The 24,676-nt window shown below is 33.6% G+C and overlaps 6 protein-coding genes and 1 long non-coding RNA gene across 8 annotated transcripts; 4 read left to right on the top strand and 3 right to left on the bottom strand.

Moving 5' to 3' along the window:
- Positions 1–883: 883 nt before the first annotated feature.
- DFL1 (Auxin-responsive GH3 family protein) lies at positions 884–3,608 on the top strand. The gene is made up of 3 exons (NM_124831.3): positions 884–1,333; positions 1,603–2,531; positions 2,668–3,608. The coding sequence occupies exons 1-3, from the start codon at positions 1,008–1,010 to the stop codon at positions 3,249–3,251; spliced, it is 1,839 nt and encodes a 612-aa protein (NP_200262.1). The 5' UTR covers positions 884–1,007; the 3' UTR covers positions 3,252–3,608.
- Positions 3,609–7,953: 4,345 nt separating this feature from the next.
- On the bottom strand, positions 7,954–10,182 carry FQR1 (flavodoxin-like quinone reductase 1). 2 transcript variants are annotated; one of them, NM_001203609.1, is made up of 5 exons: positions 9,876–10,061; positions 9,427–9,520; positions 8,635–8,897; positions 8,453–8,550; positions 8,068–8,393 (listed from the first exon to the last, which is right to left on the bottom strand). In NM_001203609.1, the coding sequence occupies exons 1-5, from the start codon at positions 9,896–9,898 to the stop codon at positions 8,137–8,139; spliced, it is 735 nt and encodes a 244-aa protein (NP_001190538.1). In that variant the 5' UTR covers positions 9,899–10,061; the 3' UTR covers positions 8,068–8,136. The 2 variants fall into 2 exon arrangements, with proteins under 2 accessions (NP_200261.1, NP_001190538.1); NM_124830.6 differs by having other exon boundaries at positions 7,954–8,550; positions 9,876–10,182.
- Positions 10,183–12,449: 2,267 nt separating this feature from the next.
- PBP1 (pinoid-binding protein 1) lies at positions 12,450–13,470 on the bottom strand. The gene has a single exon (NM_124829.2). It carries the CDS (start codon positions 13,112–13,114, stop codon positions 12,731–12,733), a length of 384 nt encoding a protein of 127 aa, NP_200260.1. The 5' UTR covers positions 13,115–13,470; the 3' UTR covers positions 12,450–12,730.
- Positions 13,340–13,553, top strand: AT5G08205. The gene has a single exon (NR_143065.1). It is a non-coding gene; the product is annotated as an other RNA (long non-coding RNA).
- An 852-nt stretch (positions 13,554–14,405) lies between these two features.
- On the bottom strand, positions 14,406–16,568 carry AT5G54480 (hypothetical protein (DUF630 and DUF632); the record flags this gene model as incomplete). The annotated part of the gene is made up of 1 exon (NM_124828.1): positions 14,406–16,568. One exon carries the CDS (start codon positions 16,566–16,568, stop codon positions 14,406–14,408), a length of 2,163 nt encoding a protein of 720 aa, NP_200259.1.
- A 2,464-nt stretch (positions 16,569–19,032) lies between these two features.
- BBX29 (B-box type zinc finger family protein) lies at positions 19,033–20,268 on the top strand. Its single transcript, NM_124827.5, has 2 exons — positions 19,033–19,751; positions 19,836–20,268. The coding sequence occupies exons 1-2, from the start codon at positions 19,257–19,259 to the stop codon at positions 19,986–19,988; spliced, it is 648 nt and encodes a 215-aa protein (NP_200258.2). The 5' UTR covers positions 19,033–19,256; the 3' UTR covers positions 19,989–20,268.
- Positions 20,269–23,622: 3,354 nt separating this feature from the next.
- AT5G54460 (wound-responsive protein-like protein) lies at positions 23,623–24,147 on the top strand (the record flags this gene model as incomplete). Its single annotated transcript, NM_124826.1, has 2 exons — positions 23,623–23,824; positions 23,924–24,147. The coding sequence occupies 2 exons, from the start codon at positions 23,623–23,625 to the stop codon at positions 24,145–24,147; spliced, it is 426 nt and encodes a 141-aa protein (NP_200257.1).
- Positions 24,148–24,676: the final 529 nt, after the last annotated feature.

Raw genomic sequence — 24,676 nt, 5'->3', positions numbered from 1 at the left:
CTCTAATTGTCACATAGTATCAAACATTATTTTTCGTAATTAGGAAAAAATTAACTAATTTAAACCTGAAATTTTGAGTTGAAATCGAACTATTACATATCAAACTCGAATTTGAACCGAAACTCAATTTATCATAATTGAACTAAATAAGTCGAAATATATAGTAAATTTAAATTTTAACTAGACGTTCCACCTTGCAATTTTAGCAAAAATTACCAAAACATAATTCAATCTTAACCGAGGTTAGTAATGGATGTATCGTTTTAAGTTTATTTTTTCAAGTTAATTCGCTCTTAAACTTGAAAAAATCCTTTTCATTAAAACTTATTGCTCCCCGAATTCAAGATATGCAACATGATCATTTTTAATCAAATCTATACATTCTATTAATTGTTAATATGAACGATGGATACAACAATAACACTATGTTAACTATTATAATGCATCTCCTGTTACATGATCATTTCATTACCTTTTTTCTCTACAGCACATGATCATTTCCTTTAAAGAGAATAATTTAAGTTAAATCAGGGGGTAGAAAAAATTAATTCAACCATCAAATATATTTTATTAACTAAAATAAAGTGGGAGAATTCAAGAATACTATATAGTTTGAATGTCCTTAAACTATTAAACCTTTTTATTCAAGCCAGTACGGGTATTGACCAATATAGAAAACAAAATTATATAAATACCACTTTTTGTAATGAAACGAACTAAAATAAAATAAACGACATTATAAAGTAAATCAAATTAAACACGAATAGTAAGCCGTTCACTTAAATCCTGGATTTCAACATACTGTGAAATGACCGTTATACCCTTTGATATCTTCTTCACCCTCTTCCTCTTTCCCTCTATATATATGAACTCTTCCTCTTCCATTTTTCCTCACACCCTTAAAGCTTCAACAAAACCAGATCAAGCTTCTTTCACCATTTTCACTCTTCTTTAAGCTTTCTTTCTTAATTTCTCTCATTTCGAATTTTAAACACAAAACCTAAACGATGCCTGAGGCACCAAAGATCGCAGCTTTGGAGGTTTCTGATGAGAGCCTCGCTGAGAAGAACAAGAACAAACTCCAATTCATCGAAGACGTGACCACGAACGCAGATGATGTTCAGAGACGAGTTCTTGAAGAGATCCTTTCACGTAATGCTGATGTGGAGTATCTTAAACGACACGGGCTCGAAGGACGAACCGATCGTGAGACTTTCAAACATATCATGCCTGTCGTAACTTACGAAGATATTCAACCTGAGATCAACAGAATCGCCAATGGTGATAAGTCTCAAGTCCTCTGTTCTAACCCCATCTCTGAGTTCCTCACAAGGTTTGACCATTAATCTCTTTTTGTTCCTTTTCTCTTTCTTTTCATAATTGAGATCTTTAAAGTCTATCTCTATCATTCTCTCTGTTTTTTTTTGCTCTGTTTCATCACTTAGACTAAGACTTAAGATTCGAATCTATAATGGGTACTTAAAAAGGTTCTAACTTTCTCATCCATTCACTGTTAAAACCTTTATCCAAAAAGAAAATTTTTAATGGGTCTACTTTTATCTTTCATATATTCACAAAAGAATTATTGATATATGTCAACAGTTCTGGGACTTCTGGTGGAGAGAGGAAACTGATGCCAACAATCGAAGAGGAACTAGACAGAAGATCACTTCTCTACAGTCTCTTGATGCCTGTGATGGACCAGTTTGTTCCTGGTCTTGACAAAGGCAAAGGGATGTATTTTCTGTTTATCAAATCAGAATCCAAGACACCAGGTGGTCTCCCTGCTCGTCCTGTTTTAACCAGTTACTACAAATCCTCTCACTTCAAAAACAGACCTTATGATCCTTACACCAACTACACAAGTCCCAACCAAACCATCCTTTGTTCTGACTCTTACCAGAGCATGTACTCTCAAATGCTTTGTGGTTTATGCCAACACAAAGAGGTTCTTCGTGTTGGTGCTGTTTTTGCCTCTGGTTTCATTAGAGCCATCAAGTTTCTTGAGAAACATTGGCCTGAGCTAGCTCGTGACATTAGAACCGGTACTCTCAGTTCCGAGATAACCGATTCTTCGGTTCGTGAGGCGGTCGGGGAGATTCTTAAACCGGATCCTAAGCTTGCTGATTTCGTCGAATCTGAATGCAGGAAGACTTCTTGGCAAGGGATCATCACTAGGCTTTGGCCAAACACTAAGTATGTGGATGTGATTGTGACTGGAACAATGTCACAGTATATTCCAACTCTGGATTATTACAGCAATGGTTTGCCTCTTGTCTGCACAATGTATGCTTCTTCGGAGTGTTACTTCGGTGTGAATCTCAGGCCACTCTGCAAACCAAGTGAAGTCTCTTACACTCTCATACCGAACATGGCGTATTTCGAGTTCTTGCCTGTTCATAGGAACAGTGGAGTTACTAGCTCTATCAGTCTTCCAAAAGCACTCACTGAGAAAGAACAACAAGAGCTTGTTGATCTCGTCGATGTCAAGCTTGGTCAGGAGTACGAGCTTGTTGTCACCACCTATGCTGGTAAGAAAACCAACCACCTTTCATTGATTTGCTTTGGTTACCAAAAGATTGAATCTTTCCAACTAAAAGTGAGAATCTTCAATTCATTTGTTTACAAAAGATTGAATGTTGTGTTGTTTTGTGATTTTCTATGCAGGGCTTTACAGGTACAGAGTGGGTGATGTCCTAAGCGTGGCTGGTTTCAAGAACAATGCGCCTCAGTTCAGCTTCATATGCCGCAAGAACGTGGTCTTAAGCATTGACTCGGACAAAACCGATGAGGTTGAGCTTCAAAACGCAGTTAAAAACGCGGTAACACACCTTGTTCCGTTTGATGCTTCACTCTCCGAGTACACTAGCTATGCGGACACATCATCTATCCCGGGCCACTATGTCTTATTCTGGGAGCTCTGCTTGAACGGTAACACGCCAATTCCTCCCTCGGTCTTCGAGGATTGCTGTTTAACCATAGAGGAATCACTTAACAGTGTGTATAGACAAGGAAGGGTCAGTGATAAGTCCATTGGACCATTGGAGATCAAGATGGTCGAGTCAGGGACTTTCGATAAGCTCATGGATTATGCGATAAGCTTGGGTGCATCGATCAATCAGTACAAGACACCAAGGTGTGTGAAGTTTGCTCCGATCATTGAGCTTTTAAACTCTAGGGTTGTTGATAGTTACTTCAGCCCCAAGTGTCCTAAATGGTCCCCTGGTCACAAGCAATGGGGGAGTAACTAAAGAGGAAACTTTGGGGAAGAAGAAAGACTCTCTATGAAGTAGAAGGTTCTGTTTTGTAATCAAATGAATATCGAGAAAAGTGATAAATTATTATGTCTGTTTGTTCTAATTTAAATCTTAATTTAATTTTGCTTTACTGTTTTTGTTTTGAAATATGTTTAGATTCTAGTCATATGTACATAGCCGGTTTATGTTTCTCTAAGCGACTCTTTTAAGTTTCTCCAGCCTTTTAGAAGTTTTAATCCACTTTTTTTTACTTACTATTCTTGCAATTAGCTAGGGTTAAAGTTAAAAGGAACTTTACTTGTTCTATTATCTGCTTCAAAAAGCAAAATCATTAGAAAGCCATAATTTTCCCTGATTGAAATTCGTTTTTAATAGATTATACTCCGAGAGTTGAACAAGAATCATCCAAAGTTCAAGGATATAAAAAATGTTTATTTTTAGGCTTCAAGGAATATAATTTACTAGTTGATTAAATAATAGAGAGCATGTTGATCCGACATTTTATGTTTTGTATGCAATATAATAGTGTTATGCATTTTTCATACTATTATATAACACCACAACAAGTAATTAATCATTAACATCAGAAGTATCATAAATAAATAAATAAATAATTCTTGCTGCATTCTAATAGTTTTATTTTTTATTTTTTTAAAAAGATAGTTTATATATTGTTGATAGTATATGAACATACAGAACATCTCGGAAGTATCACAAATATGACATAAATTTTGCCAAGTTGTAAGAACAATTGTTCCCTGTGAGACCATCAGAGACCACAAAACTGGCCTGAAATTGTTCTTTACATGCAGCAGACTCAAATTTAAGTAAACAAAACAATTCAAAACTCTTAAAATGGCAAAAATGTTTACATGCAACTATGCAAGTAATAGTTTTTTTTCTTTTCTTTCAGAATTTAATATTATATTTCTGTGCTACAGGGAAACAAACAATACTCACAAGCACAATGGCTTCCGACATTATTCAGATTTCAGAGGAAACAGATGTTTTTAGTTAGAAATTACTCAAATGATTTTTATATTTATTTTCGAAGCATATCCTAATTAGCCGCTAGAAACCATTGTGTGATTATATTAGCCAATATCCCCATAAAGAATTTATTATTGAAGTTCGTAATTGATGAAATGTAGTACAAAGTTTTTCCCCAGAAGATATGAAAGGCCTTTTTATACAAGTACATTACGGCCACGACCAGTCTTTTTCTAGACTTATGTGTGCCTTATGTCTATTTTTCTGACTTCCGATTTCTTAATGTTATTTTTTAATATTCATAAATAATTTATATACATTTTTTTTTTGTGTGTGTGGGGTGAATAGTTTATATATAGCCAAACACGAAAAGGTTTTACAGAGGATTGTTTAATTTATAAAGAAGTAACAAAACAGATTTTAAAAGATGTACAAGTAAAGGAGACATATCTATTAGCTATTATCACCAATTTAATTAAGGAAGGCAGAGATTATAGACATCTATCTACATGATTCCAGTTGTTTTGATTTTGTTCTCACCAAAAACTTCAACTCTTTACCTAATATTGAAACCAATTTTTATTCACAATCATTTTCTTGGACGACAAAGAGAATGACAAGAACTTTCAATGATTTGGTACAACGAGAAAAATTGAAATGGCACAAAACCGAGTGTCGGTTCTTTGCTGGATTTGTCACGTGGCTATTCAGAGAATCGCTCAAATATACCAAACACGTGTGGCTAAAAATTTGTTTGACTTTTGGAGTTTTGACCGACCCCATAATGTACACCGCACGTGTGCTACATCAAAGCTTTGCTCCCTATCCGGGCTTACATGGTAGGCTCGTTATCTTGGCCCAGTAGTACTGTAGAAGTAAAACGACAGTGTTATGATGTATTCTGCATTTCGATTTTCATGTCTCCAGTTTTTTTTTTTTTTTTTTTTTTTTTTTTTTTTTTTATTTTTTTTTTTATCCAGTTTCGAAATAATTTTCTTTAAAACAAAAAGTCTAATATTTTCTTACAATTTTTTTTTAATTTATGTAATTTTTTTTTTCAAATTAGTGACAAAGTAGTTTTACAAATGGGAATTTTGATTGTTTAACTTGGTATCATACTTTAGAGTGAATTTCCTTGCTAACATCAAAATGACAAGAAATTATATAATAGTATATGCTTCAACCCATTTGTGTGGGTCAAACATTCACTTATATTAAAACTTGATGCTTTTACAAATAACCAAGTTTATACAAAATAAGAAATGGTATATGAGCTTATTAGAATAATAAATATGATTAATTTTGAAGTGTTTCTTATGCCCCCATCAGGACAATAACATGATAAGTATATAATACTACTGATCAGAACGGTATAACTACAAACATGCTCATCATGGGATGTTTCAAATGTGGACAGTGGAGTATACGTGTAGATATCGTATACTTGTATACACATACTGACATACAGTGACACACAAACCACAAACATAACACTATGCAATGTTTGTATGTCTCCTGACCAGTGTTGCCAATATTATCATAATATACATCTTCTTTTGACGTAATTATTATTATTCCCCTAACCAAATTGGTTAACCCACGGATATACATCTTCATCTTCTAGCTACTATTTACTATTAAAGTTTTCCCATCGCATAAATATATTAATCATTATTACTTAAACCAAACATGTATCTCTAAATTCTAATACATGACCTGTTGATCGCGGCCAAATTTCGATTTCAATATGGTACGCATAATGAATTAAAATTTCAGATTTCATGATATTAAGTTATTTAAGAAAACTTGGTTAAGAATTCTTGTTCTATATTTTTCTTAAGACTTATACTTTCATCTTACAGAAAACTAGAACTACATTATACATTATTCATCACTTGGAGAAAATATATTTTGGTAGATACTTTCATTATTCATCGAACGACATGATACTCTTTTTTCGGGTCATGCACATGTTACAACTTATACCTAACATAGTGTTGCCACTCGTTCATGCAACACATTAATGAAACGATGATGTGAACTTTGTTATTATATTAACTATTTCTTATTTTATTTAAGGTATATATCTATTCATGCTTACTAAAAATGTTCATCCACGGATTGTTGGATATGTTATAGTATTGGCTAAATTATTTAAGGGAACATCTCTTTAGGTTTCAGTGACTTCGTGCAATATTTTTATTAGAAAAAGTAGTAAATTAAGCGAATAAACAATACGTCTGAAGACTATAGTTATTGGTCTCTTCATTTTTATAGTCTTTCATATCCAATATCAACCGAAAACCATAGTAAATAATTATAAGTAGAGCAAATCCATAAATATATAACTATTCTTCCTCAAACTCTCAACTGATATTATGTACAATTCAGATTCAATTAATCAAAACAGTCTGATTCTGACCGATGAACTAACTGTGATATTCCTTTTTCTTTATATAACATAAAACAATTGATGTTAATCTTATACTTTGACAATACTGATGTCTTTGTCTAACTAATTTATTTATGTCGCTCATATGTTAAATGTAACTGTTCTTTTGGATAAGTTTATGAAGTACTACTATTCGTATGGATAGGGTACCACTACTGACCATATTAATGAATACAAATAGTTTACTATAATATATGAAAAATGGTTTGTTTTCGAGAGGAATTATTTTCACTAATCTCTATATATCTAAACTACAATATCCTCTAAAACATCCTTCATCAATCCTCGTTCTGGAGAATATTCGATTATGCTCAAGCTTGAACGAAACTTTACAATTTAATTTTTTAAACTAAACTAACTCTAAATATATATACCTTTAGAAATTCCGGTTGATCATGAAAGAAGGATGATCGAATTGAACATTTTAAAGTATATTTACATTTGATTAATGTATGTCACCGGACCACTCTTAGGGTTTTTTCCCGCTTACTTGCATGTTAATTAGTCTATGAGCTTTAATCACGGGATTAACATTATAAAATAAGGGTTTGGCCGAGATAAACCAGTTTAAAATGCTGATTGTCTTTGCTTCAAGCGACAATGTTCGTATTGTCGAAAATGACGTTATGGTTTACATAGTCATTAATGCTACAAAAATAATGTTAAATTTTTACTACTAAAAAGTTTACATCAGAAATCTAAAATGATAAAATAACATTCTAAACTTAAACCAACTTATATAAATTGTAATGAAACCATTTCACCAATAAAATTCAAAACAACAAAGAAAGATGCAAAAGTGAGAGCAATATTTATTTTGGCCCAGCGAAGTTCTATTACTAGCAAGTAGCAAATGTTTGTGGCCCAAACAAAAACCAATGTTAGGTCTGCTACTAAAATTCTAACACTAAAAACTAAGAAGACTGCTTTCAAATCGTTAAAACTTGAAATGGTTTATATATTCCAAATACTCATAAGTTCAGAACTAACTCTTAGTTATGTTAATCACATGCTATAAAAATTAATTAGACGATCCAATAAGTAAATCCTTGCCAGGTTGTGTAATTTGTTACCTAGTATTATTTATTCTATTGGGTCTCAGTTCTCACATTGAACCTTTACAAGTTAGTTTTAACATAATTTCACTTACAACAATCTCTCATGATAACATTGACTTTGCAGTAAATGATAAACCAACTAAAATCACTAATTTTCACAGAAAAATATTGATACCTATGATGATGACCATAAAAACTCTTAGTTAGAAAACAAATTTAGAATTTTCCAATCTAACTCCATCTTGATTATATTATTATTATGGTAAAATGAGAAATAGGTTAAAGAAAGCAAACAATCAACTTTAACAAAAGTAAACTACAAGAATAATGACGACGCATCTTTTGTTTGGAGTGTAACACAAGTACAAATCATACATTATCATCTATACGTAAAACCAAGATAAGAATTATTGCTGTGAAATAATATCATGTATTTTAAGATAATTAAACCCGAAAAATCACAAAAGCCCCCAAATTCAAAGAGAAAGAATATAAAAAAAAGCAGAACCAAACTGTTTTTTTCTTTTTTTCTTATTGATACCATAATCTTTTTAAGCTCTAAGCAGTAGATCCCTTGAGCTTCTTGGTGATGCTGGCAATGTACTGGCCTTGGTGAAATGCTTGCTGTAGCTCCAGCTCTGTTGGCTGCCTTGAACCGTCTCCTGCAAATGTTCCAGCTCCATATGGGCTTCCACCTTTCACATTCTCCATTTCGAACATTCCCGCGCCAAATGTGTAACCGATTGGGACAAATAACATCCCGTGGTGAACCAGCTGAGTTATTGCCGTCAATCTATAGATTAACACAAAATGTTTTCAATAAGTAAATATAGTGGCAAGAGATGATGTGAAGTGTTTGTTCCTGATGAGAACTTACGCTGTGGTTTCTTGGCCACCACCTTGAGAGCCAGTGCTGTAGAAGATACCAGCTGGTTTACCGGCGAGTGCCTGAGCCCTCCAGAGTCCACCGGTTGCATCCAAAAAGGCTTTGAACTGAGCAGCCATCATACCAAATCTTGTTGGGAAACCAAAGACAAACCCATCAGCTTCAGCTAGCTCATTCGGGGTTATGATTGGGGATTCACTCTTTGGTGGTGCGCTCATCTTAGAGAGTGCCTCTTCGTGAAGCGTCTCTGGTACCTGTGGATAACAAATTCATCAGGTTCAATGATTCACATGGATATCTATAGCAAAGCCTAATGGTAATGTGTGATTTGGAATATCTTGTGCTAAGCAAACAGAAACTAAAATGCAAGACACCCGAAATCTCGAGTAGCAGAGTCCAAAACAGAAACATGCCTTTTCAGCCAAATCAAATCAGTGAAGCAGAGCATGTAATGCCATAGTAATACCAACCAAACAACGCAGACAAAAGTAATGGAGCTCTATGAGTCAAGTAACTTGCAAAGCAAATCAGCAGCCAAGAATCCAAAATCAAGAAACTTGGAAATGGCAATGGCAATGACCCAACCCAAGAGTTCTGTACACTAATGTTAAAAGGTCCTATCCCTTCCTCAAGATAACCAAACTACTATATATACTCAATCCTACTATTAAAGACTTGATAGCCACTTATATCCATTAACATAGTTTCTCACTGAAACATAAAAGCCAATTGTGACTAATAAAATAGACAATGCAACAAAAACAAAGTAGTAAGCAATATGACCTGCCATAGTTTAGCTTCAACACCTTCAACAGAAGCAGCTCCTTTCCTTATTTCTTCAGCCAATTTCTCAACATGACCATACATAGAGTAGTACCTACAAATGTCAAAGAACTTAAAAAGTCAAAATTGGAATCAAACCCACCACCAAGTAGCTAAATCACAATCCATTCAATCTCATATTGACAAACAGAAGTATCAAAGATCCAAACTTTAATCAAAAGACCAATCAAACAATCACAAAGTAAGTAAATTTACATAAAATCAGATAAAAAATCAATAAACCATAGAAAAATTCTTCGATCAACACTGATCAAGTCAAGTCATTGAAGTGAATCAGAGAGAAAAAAAGTTACGATTTTTACAGCGAAACCCATCGATTAGCTTGGAAAAAAATCGTAACTTTAATCACCCAAAAAAAATATAATAAAAAAATGGAAACTTTGACATACACGATATATACTTTAGTCGCCATGGAAGTGTTCTTCTCGAGAATCTATGAGGAGCTAAATTACTTTAATGGGTTTAGAGAGAGAGAGAGAGAGAGAGAGAGATGTTGTTCAACGATCCGAAAATGTAGAAAGCGTATTTATAGAGATGTAGAAGATGATCTGTGCTCTTTATCCTTTTTCCATTACTTTTTTTTTCTTCTTCTTTCCATAAACTCTTGCTTAAACCCCTTGAATATTTAGTCAACTTAAATTTCACCCAGAGCTTATATTTTAACATTTAACCACTCAATTATAATGTGATGTTTCGTAACAGTTTAGGAAAAAACAAACTAGTGGGGCGATTTGAAATGTTTGGATAATATAGGGGGTAGACGTGGTCAAAGTAAAACGACGCCGTTGGGTACTTGGTCTGGTTATTGGACGGATACAAAAGAAAAGTGGGGTTGGTGCGGGAAAATTAAAACTTTGGATTAATTTTTAAAATAACATAATAATGATGATATGTTGCTGTCACGCTCATCATCATCATGTTCGTTTTCTCTCAAAATTTGTTTTTAATTTTTACATAAAACAGAGCTTTCTCTGCTTACTTGTTTTCTCTAGAAGATGTCTTTTTCAAAACATGAATTATGGTGTTTAATCTATTCAAATATTACATGATTAAACAATTAGTCAATCTTAACACTAATGTTAGTGACTAACCTGTTTCAGATAACGAGAATAACTATAAATGAAAGAGCATACAAATATATTTGTAATATAAATGGAAGACTATATATATTTCAGTATTAAAAACAAATAATTCTTTGAATCGTTTTAGAACAGTACAAATTTACTTCAAATTAGCTAACTCATTCTTTGAATCGTTTTAGAACAGAACAACATTTTGTACCATACAAATCACTCAACCTCCTCATATATAAGAATCTATCGATAAGATATTTAGGAAGAAGGATTAAAGTTGAGAAATATTGAATAAGTCAACGAATATGGTCCGAGAGCTCGATGAAGACAACCAAGTAGGTGTTAAATTGACCGAGGGTAGGGTCAACAAGTCTTGTCCGTCCGATCTCCGAAGATGACAATCTAGCCATTGGATGTAGTTCTCGACGGCTCTTGATCCAATTTATATTCTGATTTCAAGCTCTTGCATCATCGCTCTCGTCATTATTATTTTTTGTGTTACTTTTTTGACTTTTAATTTTCTACATCAAAGTATAAAACTACGACCATGCATCTAATTTTTCAATAATAATAACACTAGTATAAAATTACAACTATACGTTGTTTGACGATAGATAATATACTATACTATAGTTATGAAACGAGATAAATTAGGACGTGATTTTGACGTGTCATCCGATAATGCATTATTATTTTTTCTTCATTTGCATAATCATGGTGTCAGCACTCGAGTATTTCATTTCTAACTACTAGGAAAACGTCGACATAGATAGAAGGATTAATATCGTTATCATGTTATTCTGTTAATTCTGCATTTTGTAGTTTCTGCTGGTTTCAAGTTGCGAGTTGCGACGAGTTAAGTTCATTGGTACTTAAGTCTATGTGAAATATGATTATAATCCACAGTCGCTTCCAATTTTCAGCCAAAAGAGGAGGCTTGGACCAATCACATAGTCTTCGATTTAGTAACTTTTAAAAGTTTCACTTGTAAGACAATAAAACAATTTAATCAAAAAAATATAAAAATATAATATATGATGTCCAATAAACAGTTCAAGATAAAAAGAAAATATAATGATAAAAATGCCAAAGTTGGCTTGCGTTTCAAGGATGCTTCGCTTTTACACCCCATTTTTTTTATGATGATCAATTCACCCCTAATTCTGCTGGTATTTCGTGTAAACAAAGTAATCGGCTTTTTATAGCTTTATTGACCAAAGTGTCGCTTAAGATACGTACATGCATGATTTGGTCTTTTTCGCAGGATCTCAGGAACTGCATGGCTACACGCATTAGCCTAAATGATGAATCACTCGCAATGTGCAACCATATTTGCTTTATAAAGAAATTAACTAATGAAAAGTAGAAATATGATCAGGTGGTTGAAAGATGACACTACACTCAAGAGTTCTAATAATTAAATGTGGACTTTGATGAATGATATGTTAAGACGTTTGTTATAAAGATTTTGTAGCTTACCATCCAGTAAATAAAATAAATCTCTTCTTTTTTTTTGCTTTTCCTTTATTAATGCTATTTCTATCCAATAACAAAAAAAAACACAACTCCAAGTCCATGGTCAGCCTAAATCTTATTTATGATGTATATTAGACTTGGAGTTGGGTTTTTTTGTTTGCCAGCAACTCATAGCTTTCTAAAATGCTAATCAAACAGGTCGTAAGATTTAACTGAGCAGCCAATTTAGGTTTAGTTTGGTTCAATATTTAGGTTAAAGTTTTGGTAATGGTATAAAAACATCTTGGTTCTTAAGTTTAGTTTGGTTTAATGTTTTAGTGGGGTTTTTTTTTTTTCAAAACAAAAATCGCCAAAATGTTTTTGACACTTATATTCTTTTTCACTCTGAAGATTTATATTTATTTTTAATAATTTTTTGGTTAATGATTCTTATCTATCGATCCTTACATGACGAAGCCTAAACTAAAAAGTTTGAATAAAAGAAGAATAGAATCAGTTAAGATTTTCCTTCGCTACTCTCGACAAATTTTGCATATCAGTAATTCAGTATTAATCCAACAATCCTATGGACCACCTCAACAATAATGGGAAATCAAAGAGAGAATAAAAATAACATTAATAAATTATTAAATTATATTTTGGTTTTTGTGTAAACAATTCAGTCAAAGTCTCTAACGCATAAGAAGGTTTCTCTATCAATGCCGGTAAAACTCTTCCTCGATCACCTCCGTCACAACACACCGTGACGCTTCCATCAATTCAGGACTAAGTCTAAACATGAGCACACAAAACTCCATCTGATTCAACGCACCGTCTCGATCAAAATCTCCTTCGTTGATCATATATCGAACATCGTCGTCCGTTAGATCTCCGAGTCCAAGAACCGTCGATGCGTTTCTTCGTAAGCTCTCGAATGTGATGACTCCTTTGTCTTTGTCCATAAGAAGCTCGAACCCTTTGCAAATCTCTTCGATCAGACCTTCTCCACCGAGTTTTCCTGCCATTGTTGGGAAGAAATCTTGGAACTGAGGTTCTTGGTTTTCTTGGTTTGGTCTTGTTGAGGATTTAGGAGATGCCATTACAAAAGAAGAAAAAGTAAAACAGTTTGAGAGAAATTGATTGTTTTGAGAGATGGGTTTTGTGTTGTGAGTAAGTTTTATATATAAAGGAAGAGAATTATGGATTTCCGAGAAGGAACATCCATAGAAACTTGAAGCCAACTAATCTACATGTAATGGGGAAAAATCTTAAAAATTGTTGGTTTCTTCTTGGAAGCTCACGTAAGGGTATAAATGTCTTTGTTCCCACGGGAGGTTCATAATGTGAAAAGCTGAGAAGAGGATAAAGTTACTTTGAATGTGAAGTTTCGGTGACTTTCTTAGGCAAGTGACTTTTTTAGATCCCATTGATTAAGGAATGTTCTTAAAAATCACCCTGAAAAAAACACAAAATTTAGTCGGTTTGGTTTTCATTGCGTGTATGTAAATTTCATGTGAGAAACATCGCCTTCCTTGTTTTAGTTTCTAGTTTTGTTAGAAATGAAACAACTCAATTGAGAAAATATTCATTACATTGTATGTTCGTCAATAACAACCAAAGCCATTAGAGCATAATGTTTACCAAGTACCAACTAACAAGGCGATCTCGATGTATTTAGGTGAGAAAAGTCTCCAAAATAACACGTGTACAAGTTCATAGTGACTTTGGGCGATATAATTAATTATTAATCAAGATTTTTGGTCGCTTATTGGAAGACATTAACCTCTGATATCTTTGATTGAAACTTCGTTGTGGTAGACAGAATATTCCACTTGGTCTGCCCCTTCTATTGCATGCCTTTATTTTTTATTATTACTCTCCAAAACAATCCAACCAAATCTCTTCCTCATTGGATAATTAATCACTATCATTATCCATAACGTATTCAATAATGGTTTATTTTAAATGAATGCATGATCCCAACCGCAAAATGAACAGAATTCGTCGAAAGAACATTGAATCTTGATTTATTGACATGGTCATTCATCGATTTTAATTAAGTATATCTCTACCTAGATCAAGATCTTTCGGGACCGATTGAACATATATTTAAAATTCAAAATGTTTCGAACACTTAATTTAGATAATTGTCATATACAAAAAAAAAACCCGGTTCATGATCAATAACCGGAAATTTTAAGCAGATGCAAGCAATGAAGCATAAACTGATCAAAGTAAAAGTCTTACAATCTGATAATCTCGCCAGAAAATGAAGAACTTTCGCAAACATTCAAAGCTAATATGTTGATATAATAATATACGAAATCTGATGAAATTCTTTATTTAATTTCCTATACATATTTATTTTTATGATTGACGCAATCATAGAGTTTATGTGGTAACGATTACAATGTTCTGATATGCTTTAAAATTAGCAAAACAAAAATCTCCCAAAGCCTCAAAGACAGGAACCATACACTCTTGCAAACTCATCGATACGGCGTCGTTTAACTCTCTTATCAATCTCTCATGTTTTTCTGTTTCTTGCGTCACACTCTCTCTCAAAAACAACAACTCCGGTTCAACCATATTCGACGTCGGACTAGAACCTCTCGTTCCCCGAATCTCCTCCAACTCCTTCGTCTTCTTCTCTAACTCCTTAGACAATCTCTCTGTTCTCATCCTCTGTTTCTCTTCCTCTACTTGCTTAAACCCTAACCCTTGAAATCTTAATCTCATTTCTTCAACAACACTCAACACTTTAATCGTATCCACATTCTCAATCTCTCTTAACCACTCGCTGCAAACCCTAAATATCTCAGGAGCTTCAGTCTCGGTTTCATCGTCCTCCATGATGATTCGGTTAAGCCATTCGTTTAAAAGCTTAACGAAACCTCTGTGTGCATCAATGTAACCTTTCAAAGATTCTCTGTATCTTCTAATCTGTTTTTCGACTTGCTGCGTGGCTTTCCTGGAGCTCGATCCGTTTTCAACAATGTGAACACAAGACTTGCTTCTCGCAATCACTCGAAACTGCTTATGGTGACATTTCGCCAAGAATCTCCACATTGTTTTGAATCCGTTAATGATCTCAATCACTTGAAACGAAAGCTCTTCGTCTCTTATCTTATGAATTCTCATCGAAATCGATTCAACCGCTCGAACCGAAACATTAACCTTAGATAAATGGAGTTTAACCAAAGTTTCCGCCTCGTAAAGCTCACTAGATTCTGCTCCGTTTTGATCAAGATTGTTCAGAATCTTGTACGCTTTTTCATAAGCAACCCTAAGCTTTTCTTCAGCTGTAACTTCTGCGTGAAGCTTCTTTTCCCACATATAAAGCTTCTCTAATGTCATAGAGAGTGAAACAGCGAGATCATCTAAGCGAAAACGGCGCTTTAAAACCAAATCACGAGTCGTAGTCCCGGAACTACCAATTACTCTTGAAGCAAATCCCTTGAATTGAGATCCTAAAGGTTGATGATAAACAACTCTGCTTACTTCAAGCAACTCAGAGACTTCACTATTACCCGCAGCTTTCCCGCATATACTATTGATCCTTTCCACTACCTTCCTTAGATCCGTCAAACCCGAACCAGAAGATTCCGAAAAACAAGAAGAAGAAGACTCATACGCTTCATCAGAAACTTCCTCATCTGATCTTGCCACTACTTCAACTTCCTCATCTGATCTCGTCACTTCTTCCGTAACAATCTCTGGAGTGTTTTCTGTCTCTTGCGCACAAGCTTCATTAGAATTATCAGTCTCATCTGCAACTTGACCATTACAAGTATTCGCTTCAACATCTCGCTTATCAATTTCACTTGCAACAGAAGAGCTTTCTCTAACATTCTTCTTCTTCTTCTTCTTTTTATTCTTCTTTTTATTCTTCCTTATCAGACTATTATAATCACTTTCAGGTTCCAAATCAGGAATCCCTTCTCTCTCCCTAATTTCTCTAAATCCATCACTCTCAACCTCATCATCTCTATGATCCAGTTCGATAATTTCGCACTGCTGCATGTTATACACGGATTTGTAGAAACCGAGTATATCATAAGGGTGTTGCGAACTTTTCATCTCGTCTTCACTTGGATCACTAACGAACTGTGTCCCCTCAAACCCTAAACCTTCTCTTGACTTCTCCATACCCTCTTGACCATTGTTACTTGCACCGCAAGTTCCATCACCAACCACGGGTTTTCGCTGACTCTGATCGTCATTATTGCTCAACGGAGCTGTTTGAGGTTGATCACAGACTATACAATCAGAATCAGAATCTGAATCAGAATCCGTATCCGAGTCTGAATCTGATCCAGAACAAATTATATCACTACTAGACGAATCATCATCGGAATACGGAATCACAACCAAATCCTTATGAAGAAACTGTTTAAGAGCTTTGCTGAAATCTAAAAGAGATTTAAAGTAAAGAAGATGAGATCTCGCTAAGTGATAACGAGCATCTCTAGCTGCTTTGATCAATTCCTTCCTCTCCTTACATAGATTCAACAATGGAGTATTACTATCTCCCTTGGAAGCAACGATACCCATTAAACCCTCTTGAATGATCTCTCGAAATCGGTTAAACCCTAATTTGATTTCCTCGCTTTAACAATTGATATTTCGTGGATTGATTGAGTTGTTGTACCTTTTGACGACATCACTAAAAAGTAAAAACCTTGTTTGGCAGAAGTACGACTTGATGATGAACCCTAATTAGAAACAAATTCGATTTATTTTGTAGAGCGACGCTGAAGTTAAACCGTGTTTGATTTCCTTTTTTTTGGTTAAGGTTAGTATATAATTTTAAGAAAAGGAATTAGATGAAAAGGAAATTTGTAGCTAAATGGAAAAAATCTCACAGTAAATAAGAAGATTAAAAACAATAAGTTACATGTAATTAATGTATGGGGGCACGTTATATAATTGATATTAAGATCAGCTAATGATGGAGTGTGTAAATTAAATTTCATTGACACTACAAATATATTTTCGCAATTCCTTACCAAAAAACAAATATATATGAAGTTATTTTCTTACAGTACAAAGTTGATGTTTTGATACTTGTATCTTGTAGTATCGAGATCTTGAATTTTCATTATGGAATTTGGTTGACCAGTTTGACAAATAAAATGATGCACCTCTCATAGAGTCATCGGTATCCCTGATAAAAAGAATCAAACGTGGAATGGTCCGAATGAATAAAATCTTAGTGTACATATATATAAATCATATAATTTGATAGAATTTATGTTGAAAATGTAAATAATATGTATTTTTATCAACAAAAAAATTTAAAATTATTATAATTGGGTTGATCACCCATACTGAACAAATTTAACAATTTCTATTGTAAATTTGTAATCCACTTCTCTTTTTAATAAATCTTTAAAGAAACTTGCAAAAGAAAACATAAATGGAAAAGAACTAACAAAAAATAAGGAGTAATTCGTAAGATAGATGTGTATTGATTCGAGGCTTCTTCTAAGTTGTTCTAAAGTTGTCATCCACAAACATTTAAAAGTAAAAAAACAAAAAACCATAAAACTCAAAACACCTCCACTCATCAGCGCTTTTTTAATGCATGTGGCTCTCAAATGAAGACATCTCGTGTTCCTTTGATTCTTCACAATTCACACTTCACCCTTTACACCACTAATCTTCGCCACGTAAAAATTTCTCAAGCATGTTACGTAGGCCCAACTTTACCATTTTTTTTGTTCTTATATATATTTTACGTATTATTTGTTATCCTAAAATGACTTTCAATCCATCTTTGCTAGTCTTAATCTCGATTTCGTGATACAAATTAATTCCTTTGATCAAATGAATACAAATAATCAAATTAATTCATCTTTGATCATAGATGAATTAGTTTGTTCTATGGATCAAAACCACAGATCAAACTCTATCATACAAAAATCGTTGTGATTTTCTTTTAAAAACTCACAACTGTAAACATTTGAAATGACAAAAAATATTTGTCTAACTACAAGCTTCTTAGCTATCTATCTATCCTGTTTTTTAGATAAAAATTCGTAATACCTTTCATTTTTTTAATCCAGGTTTAATAATTTTTCAAATATATATTCTATATTCTTTTTAATTACCATTAGCAAATAACAAGTAATATATCGAATTGCCAATGATGTGAAGTAAAAATGTAAAATTAGTGGTTGGATTTATTTATTTATTTTTATTTAGAGAAAAAGACATTTAACTCGAATTATGTAAAATATGGAACGCTAAAAGTGGTTGATAAAATCATAAAATTAGGTTCTTCTCCTAGTAACCATGTTGATTCATGGACACCAAAATTTCCGAACCCAAAATGCGATATTAAAAATCCGATCATCATTATTATCCTACCGTAATACCAACGATATAAATGATATTTAATTCACTTTTCATTTTCGAAAACAAAACGCTTGGACCGGAACGAGAGAGGAATACTGAAAAAAGTAAAAAATGAAAGAAAAAAGAGTGGACCCATTAGACGTGTATTGAGGACCAGACAAATCCCAGGTGCGGATCACGTGGTTCTAAGTCTATTACAGAACCTGATTCGTCCACGTAGGATAACTCAGAATCTTCCCTCTCCTCTATACGAGGCTAATATCTCGCCACGTCATTAACTAAAAATCTAACCGCATAAAAATATCTGATGAAACATAAAACGAATAATATCTCGACACGTAAGACTTCGCCCATAGGAGAGCCTTGTCCCAGTACATGGTTTCAGGACCAAGTAAATAACAACATTTCCTTTAATTTTTATTATTATTATCATCTCTCCTAAATTTAAGAATTCGAGAATAATACTCAGCCGCGGAAACCTTAATCAATTTCAAACACAGATTTAGAACTACTAATACAAAATTATCCACAAATTATCCACCATAAAAATTAAAGTTTGAACGAATCCTTTAATCTTATTCTAATTTAAAATTAGGAAGCTTCTTTGCATTTCATTAAAAAATTACGTGAAAAATCGTTTCGTTAATATCAAAAAGACGACAATATCCTCGAAAAGAATTAAATCACATAAAAGTCGCCACGAAATTCTCATTTTACAATTCTCTATTACGCTGTCTCTTATTCGTGTCCGCAGAAGAAACGAGAGAAGAGAGAGAAGCAAAAGACCTTACCAAGAATATTTATAACACACAAACATCTAGAGACAGAGATAGACATAGAGAGAGAGCTTGTGGTTGTGGTTGTGCGAGATAATATCTAGAGATGGGGAAGAAGAAGTGCGAGTTATGTTGTGGTGTAGCGAGAATGTATTGTGAGTCAGATCAAGCGAGTTTATGTTGGGATTGTGACGGTAAAGTTCACGGAGCTAATTTTCTGGTGGCGAAACACATGCGTTGTCTTCTATGTAGCGCGTGTCAGTCACACACGCCTTGGAAAGCTTCTGGGCTGAATCTTGGCCCAACTGTTTCTATCTGTGAGTCTTGTTTAGCTCGTAAGAAGAATAACAACAGCTCCCTCGCCGGGAGGGATCAGAATCTTAACCAAGAAGAAGAGATCATTGGTTGTAACGACGGAGCTGAGTCTTATGATGAGGAAAGCGATGAGGATGAAGAAGAAGAAGAAGTGGAGAATCAGGTTGTTCCGGCTGCGGTGGAGCAAGAACTTCCGGTGGTGAGTTCGTCGTCTTCGGTTAGTAGTGGTGAAGGAGATCAGGTGGTGAAAAGGACGAGACTTGATTTGGATCTTAACCTCTCCGATGTATGAATATGAATCTTTTTCTTTATCTTCTTTTATTATTAGGAAATGATTAAGAAATCTGAAACAATTCTTTTTGAAATGCAGGAGGAGAACCAATCTAGACCATTGAAAAGATTATCGAGAGACGAAGGTTTGTCAAGATCAACTGTTGTGATGAATAGCTCAATCGTGAAATTACACGGAGGGAGGAGAAAAGCAGAGGGATGTGATACATCATCGTCGTCTTCGTTTTATTGAAATCGCCAAGGAAAGTAGAGATTGTAGCCGTTGATGATTCTTTTGTTTGGTTGATTAGATTAATCCTCATCGTTCATTTACTAACAACAATACTTTTAGTGAGTTGAGTTAGTTTAAAAACATTTCAATATAATGATTTTTTTTTGTGTTTTTTTTTCTGTGTTACCTAGAATATATATGTTCATATGTCTAGTATAAAATCATATAACATAAAAAATAAAATGAAGCAAAGTTGTTCAGAAAATGATTAAGAAAATGAAGCTGTTTTCTATTTATTTATTTTTTAACGAAAATGATTAAGAAAATTAATTAGTGAAACAAGAGATATTATTATAAATTTATAACGTGAGAAGGATTACCAGCCAAAACCAAAATTTATTATGATGTCAATTTTATTTGCCTTCCCAGAACTAGAAGTGTCTGTGTCATTGTGATGTTACAACTGAAGAGTACATAACGTATGAATGTCCGTTAGCTTTGTAAATTGTAACTACGACCACTAAAAAGAATCAAACAAAAAAGTTGTCAAGACTTAGAAAAAAGAAGATATTTAGTACCATGGGGTCCTCCTTTAAAGTTTTTTTAAAAAAAATTTATTTGTCAAACGCTTTGAACCCATCGTGTCTTTTGTATCTAAACCGTGTTCGAAGCTCCAAAAAAATAAAAAATGATGCTCTCATGATTTATATGTAACTAAATAAATTGGTTTTATTTCTAATTTTGAATCTATTTGTTTTGTGAGAAATGAGAAGATCCAAGTTTTTGGTTTCTTGATCGTATATGATAAATACAGTATACAGTAATTCAATTCATGGTAGTTAGAGAATTGGACGGCGAATGTCTACCAGATATTTTATTTATTTAAATTGAATGAAAGTAGTGAAAACATGTGGTTCTCATTGCATCTCTTTGCAAAGACCGATCATTTAAGCCGTCTTCAAAATACTAAAATATGAATATAATAATTAGAGATCATAATTTTAATTTAAGGTTTACACTTGGATAAATACTTGCGGATACGATGACATCACCTTTGAGTTAAACTTCCTTTCGAAGTCAGAAATACAAAAAGTCAACCCCAAGCATTAATCCACGAGTCTCTTTATTTCATTATTAGAGTTTAACATTCATGTTTAATGCATATAAACACTTCATTATCAAAGTGTTGGACTTTGTTCGTTAAATCCCAAATCATTTAGCAACCGATTGAGTTTGTTCGATCTGTTTTATATGTCTTTTTAGCCATATTTACATAAATGATGAAAAACAAAAGAATCGTTGGCCGGATATTGTTTCGCGATGACGATTTTCTTTCATCAGAATTGGAGTATCAGGTGGCCGAGGTTGGTGGTCGATGACCTATTGTTTTGGTGCAACACGTGATCTTCTTATCATGTTCTAAGCTTCCAACGTTGGGTGAAGATTATCCTTCAACATCTCTCTTATGTTGTCGATTCCAGTTGGCCCCACGCATTGGGATCTAATCTTTGTAGAAGCCCATTAATATTTGGACTCTATGTTGTACGTATCATATAGGCATATACCCAGTTAGGCTTTTCTTCGGCCTTAGTTTCAGGGCTGTATTTTCTTCATCTTAAGCTTTGACCCTTTTTTTTTTGTCAAACAAGCTTTGACCCTTTTAGTTTTAGTTTATATGCTTTAGTAAAGTCCAAATGTTTGACTCAATAGTAGTAGTTTATTTAAACACTGAGTGAATGACTAATAATGAGCAATGCCATTTGTATCTTATATTTCAGATTATGGTGATTATAAAGTCGTAAGTTTACTATAATCTCATTTCATAATATAAAATTTTGCTATTAGTGAGAATTTTTTTTCTCAAATTAAGTCGTGTGGTTCTTTTCTTGTCTGGTTGTTTGAGATGGTACACGTTGTGTTATTATTTTGTGCAAGACAAAATACTCAAAGTAAGTTTCCATGTGTCATTTTGTTCTATTCTTCATCTTAAGCTTTAAATTGACAGAGGAGTTATTGGACGCCGGGTAATGTTTTTTTTTTTTTTGCCAGTTAGTAAAGTTATAAATCACTATTGTTTAATTTGTTTGTTCGTAAAATTAGTGGACAACAACAAGAAAAATATGAAGTGAGTCTCTACGTTTATGGTTAAGAGCCATATGGTCTCGTTTAAGAAATCTAGTCAGCGGGTTCTGGTGAATGACGTGGAATTACAAAATACAATAATAATTTCATTTCATACTTTGAAAAATGAAAATAGTGAATCCAAGCGGCCATGTCAAAGATCGGCAGAGAGTATAGATACATATCTCATATTGATATAAAAACGATATACCAAAAGATCGATTATATGTTTAATTTCAGGATTATTATTACGAAACTTAGCTTAGCTAGGTGCAAACAACTTGAACTAGTATCTAGATTTCTCTTTTCCAACATTATATTTTACTGCAAAACTATGATTGAAATAACACTAACCGTTCAAAAGAGATTTAACATATATATATTTCATATTTTAAGTAACGGTGGTAGTATATTTATTAATTGTTGGAGAATAGTTAAACGATAGCTTAGAAAATTACATTGGATATTAATGCACTATTTAGCTATACCAAATATAAACAGTTGATTATGTGGAAGCCTTTTTGTTTGCTTGAAAACGAAGTGAAGTTACTTTTTTTTTTTTTGTGTGTGTGGAAACGAAGTGAAGTTACTTTAGTTAGTACATAGTGTCACTGTCAATGTGTATTTATTTGTTCTCGTTCATTTAGTTTATTGATAAAACTTTAGATTAGATATTTCCGCTAATTCGATTAACATTAGTACTTTTTTCCAAATATAATAACCGGACCCTGTTAAAAATGTTTTTATAGATAATAGATCCTAACCAATTAGTACTACTGTTTAAACGTGTAATACTATTGTTTTTCGTAAGAGAGTGACGAATCAATAGGAAATGAAAAGAGTTAATTAAAATTAAATGCATGCTATGAGGGGGACTAAAGTTCAGGTGTGGGGGTATTTTCTTTTCACTGTATCATCCTCTTTATTTACCTTACAAGTTCGAATTTATTTGTGTAAAAATCGACACAAAATATCTAAATTTTTGACTCAGTTTCTTTACTTCCACTTTTGTACTCAGTTTAGTGTATGTAATGAATCCTCTGTTTAATCCGCTGTTTGTGTTACTTATGCTTTGACTCTTTTAGTTTCTGTATTGCTCACTGCCTCACTCTTTGCATCTAATTCTTGTGTCTTTTTTTTGGGTTCAAATTCTTGTACTATTTGACTATGCTTTATTTACCTGAAAAGGTTCTTGTAAGTGTCTATTAGGAAGAAGATCCAAACGTTTGACTAAATAGTACTTGTTTACTTTTAGCACTGAGTGAAATGATATTATAATGAGCAATGCTATTATAATTGTATCTCTTTTCAAAGACCGATCATTTAAGCCGGCTTCAAAATACGAAAAATAGTGTGGAGATTTTTTAAGTTAGTTTGTATTACATGAATAAATAATTAGGAGATGAGAATGTTGATTAGGTTAAATGTATTACCTTGGGAGATCTTAGGTTTCTAGAGGAAATGAACAATTTTTCTATATCATAATGCCAAAGTTTGAGTCTCAAGTTCTTAACTAAACGCATTAAGAGTTTGAATGATGAAATGCATTTGGTGTGTCGTGTACAAAATAAGTACACTTGTCAAATCTGGAGCTCAAGGTGTTGCTAACCATTTGCAACATGAGGAGAAGATGTTGGTTTCACCAGATGTGGTGAGCAAAGGAGGAGAGTGTGAAGTTCTGGGTCATCGTTTCATTGCCGAGACCACAAAATTTCATTACATACGTAATTTCTACGGTAAGATAAAACACTCTTACAAGAACTTCTCTGATCTTAAAAAAGAATTTTAAAATTTGGAGGTGGGATCACCTAGCAGTCGTCTCACCCAAACTGAAGTGGATCGTCAATTTGAGCTTGATCTACAAAAGGGAAGAGAGAAATACAAGGGGGCAACAAGACTCAAGAAGGAGAAAAAGAAGTGGGAAAGAAAGAATAAGAGAAATCAATCGAAATCGCCGGTGAAGGAGGAAGGGGCGGAGCCAGTGAAGGAGGAGAAGGAGAAGGAGGAGCAGGGGACTGAAAATGAGGAGGAAGAGGAGGAGGCGACAGAGACGAAGTAGGAGAGGATAAGGGTGAAAAGGATTTAAACGCTATTTTGTCTAATTTGAGACTTTGAGTCATGTATCAATGTTCTAGAGCATGGTTTATGCAACATTTCAGCAACAAGTCGCAAAACAATGTTTCAGAATCTTTGTTTCTTATGTTACTTCTGGAATTTGAGTTTCAGTTTAACTAGTTACACTTTTTCTCTTCACTTGTGTTTTGTCTAATCATGCTTAAGGTTCATGTTTTATTAGTTTCACATTCTCAACAAGGATCACAAATTCAGTAATGTTTTACACATAGCCAATAACGGCCCAATAACTAAGCAGCCCAACACACATCAAAAGGAGAACCAATTTGGAATCAAATAGCCCAACAATGAAAACGGGTGGCCCAAGATGGAGAGTAATCAGGTAAACCAATCTAATTACGGATTCCATGAAGCTGAGATAACAAGTCAGATGAAACAGAGAAGACGAGAATGGAACATGTTGTTTGGTCCCAATTTATAAACTTCTTTTGCTGGAATCGAGATTGATTAGTTAA

The sequence above is a fragment of the Arabidopsis thaliana genome, chromosome 5 (genome assembly GCF_000001735.4).
Source record: "Arabidopsis thaliana chromosome 5, partial sequence".
NCBI classification, from domain to species: Eukaryota; Viridiplantae; Streptophyta; class Magnoliopsida; order Brassicales; family Brassicaceae; genus Arabidopsis; species Arabidopsis thaliana.
Note: the sequence above shows the minus strand (reverse complement) of the source record. Positions and strands in the feature narration are given on the sequence as shown.

Bases quoted from the DNA above. Each gene is read 5' to 3' on its own strand.
- DFL1 (NM_124831.3), top strand. From the start codon at position 1,008: ATGCCTGAGGCACCAAAGATCGCAGCTTTGGAGGTTTCTGATGAGAGC. The intron at 1,334-1,602 runs GTTTGACCATTA...ATATGTCAACAG, and splicing joins ATCTCTGAGTTCCTCACAAG to TTCTGGGACTTCTGGTGGAG. The intron at 2,532-2,667 runs GTAAGAAAACCA...TTTTCTATGCAG, and splicing joins TGTTGTCACCACCTATGCTG to GGCTTTACAGGTACAGAGTG.
- FQR1 (NM_001203609.1), bottom strand. From the start codon at position 9,898: ATGGCGACTAAAGTATATATCGT. The intron at 8,898-9,426 runs GTCATATTGCTT...TGTTATCCACAG, and splicing joins TTGAAGCTAAACTATGGCAG to GTACCAGAGACGCTTCACGA. The intron at 8,394-8,452 runs GTGGAAGCCCAT...CAGCCAACAGAG, and splicing joins CGAAATGGAGAATGTGAAAG to CTGGAGCTACAGCAAGCATT.
- PBP1 (NM_124829.2), bottom strand. From the start codon at position 13,114: ATGGCATCTCCTAAATCCTCAACAAGACCAAACCAAGAAAACCAAGAA.
- BBX29 (NM_124827.5), top strand. From the start codon at position 19,257: ATGGGGAAGAAGAAGTGCGAGTTATGTTGTGGTGTAGCGAGAATGTAT. The intron at 19,752-19,835 runs GTATGAATATGA...TTTGAAATGCAG, and splicing joins TGGATCTTAACCTCTCCGAT to GAGGAGAACCAATCTAGACC.